General features: G+C 40.3%; 1 protein-coding gene across 1 annotated transcript in view; it reads right to left on the bottom strand.

The window, feature by feature from the left end:
- DCC (DCC netrin 1 receptor) overlaps window positions 1–13525 on the bottom strand; it is a 967455-nt gene that overhangs the window by 19795 nt on the left and 934135 nt on the right. The window contains exon 28 of the mRNA XM_078852711.1: window positions 7704–7916. Within this exon, the coding sequence (XP_078708837.1) occupies window positions 7704–7916 (213 nt within the window). The remainder of the gene's footprint in view (window positions 1–7703; window positions 7917–13525) is intronic.

Raw genomic sequence — 13525 nt, 5'->3', positions numbered from 1 at the left:
AAAGTGGATTGCAACCAAGGTGGAGGATCCTACAGCAAAAGCAACTCCCAGGAGCAGGAATATGGCCTGGGGGACCTACAGGGTGTGGTGTGTTTAAATGGAGTGCAGGTAACACTTGGAGGAAACTTTACGGTTATTTTAGTAGATCACTGAACTGTCGCCCATGAGTTCGCCCACCAAGCCAGGAAAATGACTAAGGCCATGTCTACACTTAGAGCGACACAGCTGAACCGATGCAGCTGCGCTGCTGTAAGATCTCTGGTGTAGCTGCCCTCTGCCAACAGGAGAGAGCTTTCCTGTCGACGTAATTAAACCACTCCCAACGAGCAGCAGTAGCTATGTCGGCAGGAAAAGCTCTCCTGCTGACATAGCGCTGTGCACACTACCACTTATGCTGGCAAAACTTACATCACTCAGGCGTGTGTTTTTTTACACCCCCGAATGACATCAGTTTTGCCGACATAAGTAGTAGTGTAGACATGGCCTGAGACTTTGACCTGCTCTCTGAATGTGATTAAGGACTGGAAGAGTACCACTCGTGAACGTACTGGAGTAACAATGCCTCCTACTCCAGAATTGAATCAAGATGATGAACCATGCCTAGAAACACAAGCAAGACCTAAAAATGGACTAACGATAAATCGTGAACATCAGATTATATATAATAACGTACAGTACCAACTGATACCAGTAGTATTGAATTTAACCAATTTTTCATCTCAGCAGCTCTGTCATGGAAAATATGTGTGCCTCTATGTGCAAACGATGCAGAGTTTCAGACAAGCAATGGATGGGGTGGAGTTGGAGGAAAGTTGGTGGTCTGAGAAGGGAAAGAGTCCGGGAAAGAGAGATAAAAGAGAGACATAGGAACAGTGTTGGGAGTGAAGGTATGGGTAGAGTCTGATAAAAGCCTGCTGTGAATGTTAAGAGTCTGTTCTGATAACATTTAACAGCGTAAGCATAAGTAGAACTGCACTTATGTGAGAAATTACAGAATAATCATGTTTGTGAGAAAAAGAAAAGATAAAGTAACTAAAAAACTAGAAAAGACCAATTTAAACTAACACTAGCTCTGTACTGACAGGGGAGGAGAGTTAACAGGGAAATGTGAGATTAATACATATGTATAAGAGAAGATAACAAAAAGTTATAAATAAATTTGTGTAAAAAAGGGAGGTCAAAACTGTACTGTCCTGTGCTGGAAGTGACTGTGATGAGATCATCCCGATGAACTTTCCACTTGTAAGTGATCACCACTTGCTGAGTGTCTTGCCTTAATAAAGATGTTAGACCGACCTGCCGAGTAAGTGAATCTCAATCCAACAATATGTGGCAGAACATTAAAGGGTCTGATCCTGAACATATCTGGTGTGTAGCTCTGTAGCCAGTCCATATCTGGTACAGAAGCCTGATTTGCTAGTAGCAGCCCTGCAACCTACTGTGTACAAGAAATACATGACAGGGAGCAGATCTGTTGAATAAGATGGTGTCACTTTTTACAGTCATTTTTCCAAACACAACAGCAACTTCTTAGGCTACAACTACACGATGAGCTAGGGGAGTGATTCCCCTTGTCATATACATGTATTTCTGCTAGCTCTCATCCCGCGAGTGGAAGTATAAATAACAATGTAGCCACGGCAGCACATGGAGGGGCAGCGGAAGCACAGGTGAGCTGTGCTGAGAATGTACCCACTGGTGTCAGGCGGGTTTGCCATGACGCCCCTGCCTGTACTCTGTTGGCTGCACTGTAGTGTTATACTCATGCTAGGCTGATAAGAGGTAGAACAAGCGTGTGTACGCAAGCAGGGAATCACACCCGAACTCATAGTGTAGATATAGCCTGTAATTATGTCTTCTCTGGCCAAAGAGGCCTTTATGTATGTGTGAGATTACTATGGCACAGGATTAATTAAGTTATATTAAATCCATTGTTTCATATTGATTTTACCTCTCATTTCTGTGGGTGTGATTTTTGTTTTTGTTTTTTCAGTTTTCTCTCTTGTTTTTCTGGTTCTTTCTTTGAAATCTTCATACAGAGGAAGAAAAGTGGCAGACACAGCAACCATCAGACTGAGCTGATTTCCTTAGGCAGGTATGCTGCGGTAACGTCTAACAAAGACAGTTAATGGGTGGCTATAACCGGGCACTGGTAGGGACTTGTACTAATGTGCTGCCATAATTTATTACTTTTTTATATTTATAGGCATGCATGCTCAACTACTTCTTGCAAAAAAAAAAAAGTTATGCCAAGAATACATGATGTCCTGACGAGCCAGAGAACATAAATCAGTCCACATTCTGTGCAACCCTCCCCTACTACTTCCGGATTATATCCAGTTTAAATCACACCTTACAGTGTGTAAGGAAGAAAACAATATCAAACTCAATTTTTCTGTACAATGATGTACTTTTTAGTTCTGTCATTTCCCCTGGCATATTGGTCCATGGGAGATTGAAAAGATGGGAATTATTACTTCTGTATATACATATTATGCAAAAAAAAGGAAAGTGGCAATAGAATACAGCACTTTTACAACTGCAAAAAAATACAAGGGCTAAAGTTATAAACCTGTGATACAGTATAAAAGGCTCTACTTAAGAGGTCACATTTTCTATCCCGCTTACAGCACACTTCCAGCTACAGAAGACAAATGGCTTGCTAATCCAGGTTCATTTAAAGTGCAGCGGATCATTTCAACAGTTAAAAGGAATTTCCACTTGTCAGGAATTTAAAAAAAAACAAAACACTCCTTTCCTGGCCATTTGTAGAATTTATGTCAGATCCATCATGCAATAAGCTCAACACTCCATCAAGCATTTTCTATTTAACCTGAAAGTCAAATCGCTTAAATGTCTATGTCCATGATTTGCAGGGAGAAATGACCGCAGCCACAGTGGAGCGTGGAAAGGAAAGATTGTGCAGTGGCTCTCATGTCTTCAGATTTAGTATTAAGAATCTGAACCAGTGTATCATAAAGCGGTGATGAAACGGTGTGATCTACTATAAAATATCTATGACATGGGCCATCTTAAAGCAGAGAGCAAACTCAATGGCCTCAAGTAAAAAGGAGTAAATTTCAGCTTTGGGGTATGTTGCATGTATGACCTGAAAAACTGGATTGTGGCCTTTTAAGTAATTTATTAGTTCCCTTATGGTAAACTACTATAGAACTGAATAAATGATGTTAATCTTTCTACAGGTTTGTATGTACTAGTTTATAGATGTTAATAGCTAATTATAACACTTCTGTATGTGTGAGATTACTATGGCACAGGATTAATTAAGTTATATTAAATCCATTGTTTCATATTGATTTTACCTCTCATTTCTGTGGGTGTGATTTTTGTTTTTGTTTTTTTCAGTTTTCTCTCTTGTTTTTCTGGTTCTTTCTTTGAAATCTTCATAAAGGAAGAAAAGTGGCAGACACAGCAACCACCAGACTGAGCTGATTTTGGTTGGCTAAAATGCCTGTAGAAAAGATCTTCTATTAGGGCTTGTTTCAATGCCCACTGGGAGGGGGGGTGTCAACAAAAAGACTCCCATTGACTTAAATGACCGTGACATTTGGCCCTTAAATTCTGTGGCCATGATTTTCAAAAACAGGGGCTTAAAGTTAGTCCCCTAAATCCACATTTATGCATATGAATAAATGGTCTGATTTTCAAAAGTGCTAACATACACAAGCTTTCACTTCATCCCAGTTCATTTAAATAGGAAGTTTCCATCACTGTTATTTTTGATGGGATAAGACACTTGCCCAACATGTGTTTGAGAAATGAGAGAGTGATGTTTTCCATGACACTCACTTAAAGTAATAAACATTTTCCTTGCTCTAAGTCAGGGATCGGCAACCTTAGAGAAAGCCCCTGGTAGGCCGGGCTGGTTTGTTTACCTGCAGTGTCTGCAGGTTCAGCCAATCGCAGCTCCTACTGCCTGCGGTTCGCCGTTTCAGGTCAATGGGGGCTGTGGGAAGCGGCGCGGGCCGAGGGATGTGGTGATCCTCTGAGCTCCATACAATTATCAGGGACTACCCACAAATAAGCCAGTGTGTCTCCACCGTGGCTCTGGTACATGGCAGCCACCTCCTCTGGAAATGTGGATCCAGTGGTCATAATTAATGTTAACTTTTGTCTAATTAACAACACAGCCTTATACAGCGTAGGGAACACAGCAAATTCTGAGGTAACATAATTACAGCAATTTTAATGGTGATCACTGAACTTTATATGGGGATGGCTAACATGCCTTTACTTCCCCCCACCACCAAATCATGAAGATTAAGTGCAAAAACCTGATTGCCAAGTAGTTCTACTGAAGTAAGTAGGCTTATTCACATAATAAGGTCAGTAGGATTTGGCCTTAGGTAAACTTGTGGTATTACATAAGGATGAACAGACCCTAACACATATAAAAATATAATTCAGTTGTAAGAGTTGGCCAAAAAAAAAAAAGACTTTCCAACATTGTAGGGTTTCTCTGCTTCTGTCTGCTGTCAAAAATTGAATTACCTGGTGATGGATAGCAGGTGTTCAAAGTAGAAACATGGTGCTTTTTTGGTAGTCCTGTAATCACTTACAGTTAGGTAACATATGCTGTGTGGCAAGAACACTATGTTCAGAGAGCAACATCTGAATATATAACAGAATTCAGTAGAGCTGAAATTTCTGAACTGCAGGTAATTGTGCCAAATTGAGCAACCCACCAAACTGCACAGCGTGAATTATCAATATTTTTTAGTTCCCATCCTGCAAACGTTATTCACACAGGTAGTCCTTATTTACCAGATAACGCTATTGACTTCAAAAGCACAACTTATAAGAATTATTCATGTAAGGATTCTAGGATATTGGGCTTATATATATATATATATATATATATGAGCCCAATATCCTAGAATCAATATATATATTGTAAGGCTTATGTTATAAAACTCTTCTAATTTTATTGCATTTAATACAATATAGAAGAGGGGTGAAATATGGGGTGGTTTGTAGTTGTGCTATCCGAGCAGCATCCCAAGAAAGGAATCTCTTTAGAAAAGCGCAATTCCCTCTCTCTGTTCCATAGTCCATACTAGCAGCAAACAACTACCTTCCCCATGACAGCTCCAATGTGGAGATGGTGCATTGTGGAGAATGGACCTAAGATTCTACTCTTTCCCCACTTGCTTGTGACGCAGGATAGTTGGTAGATCAGGTCAATTTTTTTGGCAAATAGTGTATTTGCCGAAAAATGCAGTTTCAGTCAACATGGAACTATTTGTAAATTTGAACCAGGCCATAGATTATTTTGGGATAGGGGCACACTCAATCTCTCCTTTTGAAGCGGTTCCTCTTCCTATAAATAATCATTGGAGCAGGGATTTAAACTTGAGTCTCCTTCACCTGAGTGAGTGTCCTAAACACCAACCTAATGACTCTGTAGTGATTCTCCTTCTCTCTGGCCAAATGACTATTCAAGTACTTAACACAAAGTGGAGGAGCTTTGAAAGGAGAGGCTGAGACAAAGCCATCCCTATAGCCTGGAATAGGATGAAGCCTGGGTTCAAATGCCTGCTCCAGAGCAGGGATTCAAACCTGGCTCTCCCAATCCCAGGAGAGCACCTTAATCACTGGGACACAAGCTCTAGGGAGGTCCACCACCAACTTCTCCTCCTCCAACCACTTTCTGTATCTAGTCCTTTTAAAATGACTGGAAACAAAATATTTCAGGTCAAACTTTTGTTTGACCCAAAACAGAATTTTTCAATTTGCCAACGTTTTTTGGCATTTCTGGATTTGGTTTGATCCAAACTGATTTTTCCACTCCTATTTTTCAGAACTGCCAAGAGAACAAAAAAATCAGGTATTTGTCCATCTCTAGTAGTGAGGACTCCTGGCCCCTTACCTCTCTGCACCTGGACCCATGGTGCAGGGAGGCAACGCAGGAATTTAAAGAAGGGTCTTATTAGCATCATTCTCATCTCCTAGTGTTTTTTTCGTGTAACTGTTTTCTATTTCTTTCCATTCCCTGCAAATTTATTTTTTATTTTTAACGAGTTTGCTGTCAGGACTGCATTCCAGACAGTTTTTCTGGCAAATATACATAATCCTTTCATTATCAAGAAAGTAAACCTTGAAACAGGAGCCAAGAATTTGGCATTGGTTTAATTTATTGTAGCAAATATGAAATTTGAAACAAGACCAACTTATTCATTTGGCTCCTGATTTATTTAATTCTCCTCCCTTATTAGTTAACTCTAATTTTAAACTATTGCCTTATTCTGAATTCCCATTCCAGAAAATCCTAATGAAATGCTGGAATATTATCATAAAATTGTCTGAATTCTTTTTTCATTCTACAAGAACTTAAAGAAACTTTTTTAAGATACAGGACAGTCTATATTTTATTTCTGACAGTTAAAGCATGTCTTTTTCTTTCAAGTGAGAACTTAACTGTATTTAATGGAGCTTCCCTGTAGAGGATAAGGAATTTTAAATGTAGAGGACTGCAACTTTTAAAAAAGTCAAAATATAGGTAAGGGTTGACCTTTAATTCTACAATTCTCACCAGGGTGTCACTTAGTTTCAGTTCTACAAACCGCCTCAGTCCGCAGGCACAACCATCACTGATGTCAATGATGTGACTGGCAGTGGTGTGTATAGATAGAAGGCGCAGTACATGGACATTACAATTTATAGCCAGATTGTGCCTATTAGGGTCTAGCCCAGGTTGCTGGCAGAAAAGAGCTGCTTTGTTCCAAGGGGCACCTCTGAAAGGCACTGGAAGCCTGATTTGCATTTACACTCAGGCCCCCACTTTACGCCACTTTGGAGCACTTAAGTGGGCATTAAGGACATTTATGCTCACTTCAAGGCCCCCTCCAATGGCCAGAATGATGTAAAGAAACTTTAGTGCAAATGAGTGTGAGGCTCATCCCTTAGAGTACAGCATGTGCTCCTCTCCACTGCTGCTCCTCCCACTCTCCTTTGAGGTGCGTAGCCCTCCAGGGAGTGTTGAGAACAGTCTCTGTATTTAGGAGAACACAAGGACCGCAACTGTGGCTGGCTTCTATCTGGGGTTCTGCAGCAGGAGGGAAGGTCTTTGTGTCCTTCACTTTCCTTGCACATCCATGCCGGGTGCCGGCGCAGTGCAAATTAAATGCAAAAAATAAAATGGTGGCAGTCAATGGAAAATAAGCAGAACAAAAATCAAAGCCCTACTGCAGAAAGAGGAAGGATGGTCCAGTGTCTAGGTCTTGGAATATCTGGGTTCAAATCCCTAATCTGCCCACAGATTTCCTGCATGGCCTTTGGCAACTCACTTAGGGCCAGGGCTAGATAGGTATTTAAGCTCCTAAAGATGCAGATAAGTACCTAATGGGATTTCTCAAAAGCATCTAACTAGGTTCCTGTGGGCTTGTGAAAATCTCACAATGTGCCTATCTGGATCTTTAGGCACATAAATACCTTTAAATATCTGGCCCTTATTTCTATGTGTCTCAGTTCCCCACCATTAAAATGGGGAAAACAGCACTTCCCTGCCTCACATGGGTATTGTGAAGATAACTAACTTAAAATTATGAGGTGCTCACAAACTATTCTGAGGGCAGAGGTCAGATAAGTACCTTAGACAGATAATCCCTGCATCCAGGCTCGGCTAGAATACTGCACCTTGGTGGCTAATAAATAATACCAGTCATTCTTTCCTGAATTATTACCTGTTTGAGACAAAAGTGGTGTATAAGGGACTTTCGGTTCTATTGCACTCATTGGTGGAGGTAGCAAGGGGTTGGCAAAGCTGCGGAGAGGGTGCGTAGGCCGGACACAGGCTGTGGGAATCGTTCTGCTTGGGGCGTCCTCATTGCTGGCATGTTCAGGCTGTGTCTGTGGCAGCATGGATGGCTGTTGTGGGACTGGTCCTTCACTCACCGCTGTAAGGGAATAATAAAATGAACTATTATTGAGATATTTTTTCAAATCCTATTTCTTACTTTTGTGATCATTTCCCAAAGAACGGGAAGTGCCAACCTTTAACCTTTGAGGAGCTCTAAGATATATGTAAACATTTTTTTTTCAAAAGATATGAATACATGAATTAGAAACAAGACATTCCTAAAAGCAGACATGTGCCAGAGTGCTGCAATAAATCTTCCTTCAAATAAAGTACAGAAAATGACATTTTTAGCTCCCTCTGTATATTTTATTTGTATACAAACTTCTTAAGTTCCCATCACTATTGGATCTAGGTGCCTTTAAATTGTAAAAATCAACCAAAATCATAAGTATATCATATGGATAGTGACACAAATCCCAGTTGCTGGAACTCATTACATTCTGCCCTATATTATTATTATAGCCACAGCTAATGAGAGTTGAAGACAAAAAAGGGACTTAATTTCTATTTAACCAAATACCAACATCATTTTTCCTTGAAACAGCGTAATATTCACTGTGCCAAAGCAGTCAGTTGCTGTTTTATTATCCTTTACTCAAAGTCAATTTTTCTGTGATTTAAACACGCCATGTCAACCTTCAAACATAAATCAAGGTTACTCTATGTTCTAGAGCGTTTCTTATAAAAGGCTCTCAAAAATTACCTCTCTCGTGAACTTTCTATGCCAGAACAGAGTTACAAACTTGACTAAAGTAATGTGAAAGAAAAATTAACAAAAAGGAAAACATTTCAGTGGATGAAATAATCTCTTTTTTTTGTCTGCTTTGTATCCAGACTGGTAATTACAACTGTTTACGCATTTTCATCACGGTCACTGAGCAACAGCATGGTCTGTTACTGAGAATATGCACATATTGCAAATGGAACTACAGAGAAGCTGCTCAGTGATGTTTTCAAAGAACAGTGTCAGGATAAAAGAGATGCCATGTGACAGTGCCAAAGCTTCTGAACACGTTAAGGGCATTTGTATTAATACTGTCAACCGGCGCTACTCAAAGTGGTGGTCCGCGGGCCGGGGCCGGCCCCCGAGCCATCGGCTGCCGGTCTGTGCGCACATTGGAAAAAAAATTGCTGGTCCCCCGCATCAGATAGCTTGAGAAGCACTGCTGTAAACCACTTTATTTGCACAGTCATGGGCCATGTGTGAAAGTGATAAATGCTCTGGGTTCATTTTTTTTTTAAACTGAAAAATTTCAGTCAAGACCCCAAACAGCTCATCCTTCTCCTATAGAAAACAATCTTCCTGACACTTAGATATCAGATCTAGTTGTTATACTGGGAATGAAAATACTCTAGAGGATCTGGTTGCTTTCAAAATCCAGAACTCATTGTCGAAATAACGTAATTACAGAGCCAAGACAAATCTCAAGGCACTTTATAATAATGAATGTCAATGTATATAAGTAATTACAACCTACTAGGTGGCAAAATTATTTTGAAAAACGGAAATGAGGGTTTTTGTTCCAGAATCCTGTTATCTGTTCCCAATGCAATATTGCAGACCTCTCCAGCAATTTGGAACTCCAGGCAGAGGAGACTAACTACAGGATGAGACCAAGGTCACAATCATTTGTAGTTTGTAAAAGTTTACTTGGATTGTAGTGAAGTTTCCTTGTCCTCACCTTCAGTGCTCTCTGAATAATGATGCCACTTCCTGGCATCTCCACTCTTCTTTCCTTCCACTCCCTTGCTATGTGCACCCTTTCTACTCTTCTTTCCTGACTGTTCTCTTTGGACTAGGATTTGACTTGGACCACATGCCAGTGCAGGAGAGTAAAAACACCCTTTAAATCTCTGACTTGGTGCACAGAGGTAAACTAGTGCTGTGGGAGCAGGCTGGGAAATAGTAGGGACAGAGAATGGGTGGAATGTTGGCTCCATCTCTACTACCTGCTGGCCAAGGAGAAACTGGAGAATCGTGACTCAAAGGTATGTGTCTCAGTGGCAAGGTCTTTGAGGGTGACTCCTCACTCACAGCGGTGCTTAAAGGAAAAAAATCCAGCCTTTTGTCTCTTTCTCCTGCTCTTGGCCTCACATTTTCTTTCATGATATTAGGAACAGCCTGCTTCTTCTACTGTGCCCAAGGCTATCATGTCCTTCAAATCCACTTCTTTTGGGAGTCTGCTGGCTCGCATGCACAGACAGGAGAGAACAGGCACATATTGCTAACCTCCACTGACCTGCCTGATATCTTCTGAGTTTATGATCTCAGAGAGAAAAACTTGATCAGCTGGCACCAGCAGTGTAGAGAGTGATATTTTTAACATTAGATTAATGGGCATTAGATATAGTTCCTGAGAAAGTTTTTGTATAAATCCAAGTGGGCTAGAAATGAAAGATGGTGATGGATATTGGAAGGGAAGCACAGTTGTAAAATCTGAAGACTACAATAACTTTTATTATACAAAAAACTTGATGGGGTTGAGCACTCCATCTACAATTGAAGGCAAGGATTCCATAAAAATTAGAAGGTTAAACTGGGCTGTAAATAGTGAAAGTAAGTTGTCTGAGGAAGATGTCTAGTATTTGAGAAGGGAGTTTTAAAACAATAAAACGTACATGCTTGAAAAACTAATGAGAGCCATCAATTCACAGTTAGTTCAGGTTCCTGAGGGAATGGAAGATGGAAGCTCTGAAAGTTTATTTAAATAATGGATGAAGATGAGTCCATTGCTGGTACCACATGATCCAGTTACCTCAATTTCCGACTTAGAAGCTAGACATTTGTCCTTATGAAACTCAGCATGGATGTCTAATTCCAGAAGAATTCTGATTACTTGAACAGATATTGTAGTTAAAAAATAAGATTTTAATGGAAGCTAGGCTCTCAGACAACCCTGAATATGAAAATCATTGTAGTGGGTCCCAACTGTCCTCACTGCTGAAGTTAAGAGCTTTGACAAGGTAAAAAAAAAATTGCTGTACCTTGGCACCTGATCCAAATCCCAATGAAACCAATAGGAGAACCTTCCACCGATTTCTAGGGGCTTTGGATCAGGCCCTAACTGTATGATGTCAGATGTATGAATTGTTCATTGCACATTTTTTACTGAGTGATATCTTTGAGAAGGACTCCCACTTTGAATGTGGCTGTTTGCCCCACTCTGACATGAGATAAGCCCGGGCTATCTAGCGTATGTTTAAACATGAATGGCCATCATGACCCAGAGGATGACCACGGTATCAGACTGGGATTTAGGAGGTGTGAGTTTTATTCCTAGCTCTGTATGACCCTGGGCTGCACTTTTCTGTGTTTCTGTTCCCCCTCCCATCCGTTGTCTGTCTTTTCTACTTAGATTATAAACCCTTTGGGGACAGGTTCTAGCTATTTGTACAGCACCTACACAATATGGCCATCATTTCAGTTAGGGCCTCTGGATTTATTGTTATCCAAATAAGAATAATAAATTTGCTAAAACATCAGTTTTATTCTCAGGTGAGAAGTTTAGGCATTTATATTTATATTCTTGGGGAAAAGGTGGTGTGGGTGTTGGTTTTTGGTTTTGTCTTTTTTTTTTTTGCATTTGCAAGAATAAGACCAAATCCAGCTTCACTGAAGTCAATAGAAATATTTCTGAAGTCATTTATGATGGACCCCCAAATAATTCATTTCTGAAAAAAAATTACCTTTAAAGCTATTTTTCTTACTTATCCAGTCGATAAAGAACAAATATAGAAAATGAGGGAGAAAGAAGAGCCTCAGTCAAAACTCAAGGATTGGGCCCACAGTTACATTGGGTCATGTCACACCATCATTTGTACGTGCAACAGTCCCCAATGAAATCACAGAGAAGGCCTGCCTAAAATAGAAGGCATGATATAGCCCAGTATTAAAGTATCCTTTCTCTCCTCTCTTAAAAAACTGGTTAAACTGAAATATCAGTGATTCAGCTTAACAATACTTCCTACCTAAAATCCCAGAATTAAATATTCACTGTTACAGTTAGCTCCAAGAGGAAACACTGTCAAGAAATAAGATTTATTTTAATTAAAAAATGAGTATAATTCACTTTTGCACTTTGAGGTGAAGCTATTTTAGTTCCTTGCTAATCACGTATTGTTACCTCAAAATGGTGAGGACTGTTTCTTTCTTTTTTCTTCTTTTCTTTAGCTTTTTGTTTGGTTGGTTTTGGTTTTACAACTAACAATCTTGCCTTTACTCATATTTTCATATTACTCATATTTGGTGATGATGATCTGCCCCTTAGAAGGGAAGCTGATCTATATTGGACAAGTGGAGGCGTCCATATGACCTTCAGAGTCAGCCAAGTCAGAGCACATTACAATAGCTCAACCTAGAAGTGATTAAAACGTGTTGTGGTCATGTTCACATCTGAGAGGGAAGTCTCCTGGACAGCACCATTTTGAAAACTGGAGAACAGACCTCCCCCTTGCCCCCAGTTGAGGGAGACACTGCAGCTCCTACTAGTCCTTAAAACTACTTCTTCCTGACCAGTACCACTTCAGTGTTTTTCCTAGTTGAGAATGAATCATCAGGTCTCATCCAGTTGCTCATTTCTGTCATATTCTGAGACCTCAAAGGGACAGCATTGTCTGTGCTTGATGGGGAGGAGACAAAACTGAGTGTCCTCTGCAAGTTTGATGACAGTGCAGTCCACGGCATTTCACAATCTTTCCCCGGCATCCTGAGGTACACGTTAAAGAGCTCAAAATACAGACCAGACAGATTCCTCAGGTGAAGGCTAATGGTTAGGAGGAACTGCTGCACAGAGTGAAGCCACCTTAATATGGCACTGATATATTTCCTGGGAGCAAGGATAGAAAAGCAAATGTATAATAATTGGCTTATATAGATTTCACTGATAGTGTGAAACAGACAAGCAGATCTATTATTCCAGGAGGTTCTGGTTGAGTCTGATTTAGCCCTTCATTTTTTTTTTAAAGTTTTCTTTTCAGTAGAAGATGAACGGTAAAACTTGGCTTAAGGAAGATTTTCAATATTGGAAGCTTTGAGGTCAACCATGAAGAGTTTCAGGAACAGAAAGAGGTGTTGGAGCATGGTCCACTTGGCAGAATGCACAGCAACACCCTCCCTAATGACATTGCACAGGATGTATTCAAAGATTGCTACCTCCTGATCAATAGCACGTTCAGCCATGCAGTACAGTAGGTAGAATTCACTGCAAAGGAATTACTGCAGTGCATGTATTTTATTTTTTTTTACTTTTACTGCAATGGGGCAAGAATATCATGGCTTTTTCACTGTGTAGTTCAAATGGATACAAACCTACCTTATGCACCTTCCCTAGTATGATCTTCAATTGCCATTCACTGTCAAGAAAACCCCACATGATCAGATGAAGACAAAGAAGTGGGTATGACTGAGTCAGAATCCTAGATTAATTTTGCTGAAACCAATTTCTGCAGAAGAGAAGCCGTATGGGAGACCTGGTAAGGTGATCCAAACATAAAGCAGACGCTCCAGCTGCTTTTTAATGTTGTCTGCTGGACGAGCGTGTGGGAGGGAAATGTGAAACAAGGAGTACAGCCTCTCTTTCATATGATGTGTTGCTGCCAGTTCCTGTGTCAGTGGTGGCAGCATTAGTAGCGATAGCAGGTATGTAC

Source organism: Lepidochelys kempii, chromosome 5 (assembly GCF_965140285.1).
Source record: "Lepidochelys kempii isolate rLepKem1 chromosome 5, rLepKem1.hap1, whole genome shotgun sequence".
NCBI classification, from domain to species: domain Eukaryota; kingdom Metazoa; phylum Chordata; order Testudines; family Cheloniidae; genus Lepidochelys; species Lepidochelys kempii.
Note: the sequence above shows the minus strand (reverse complement) of the source record. Positions and strands in the feature narration are given on the sequence as shown.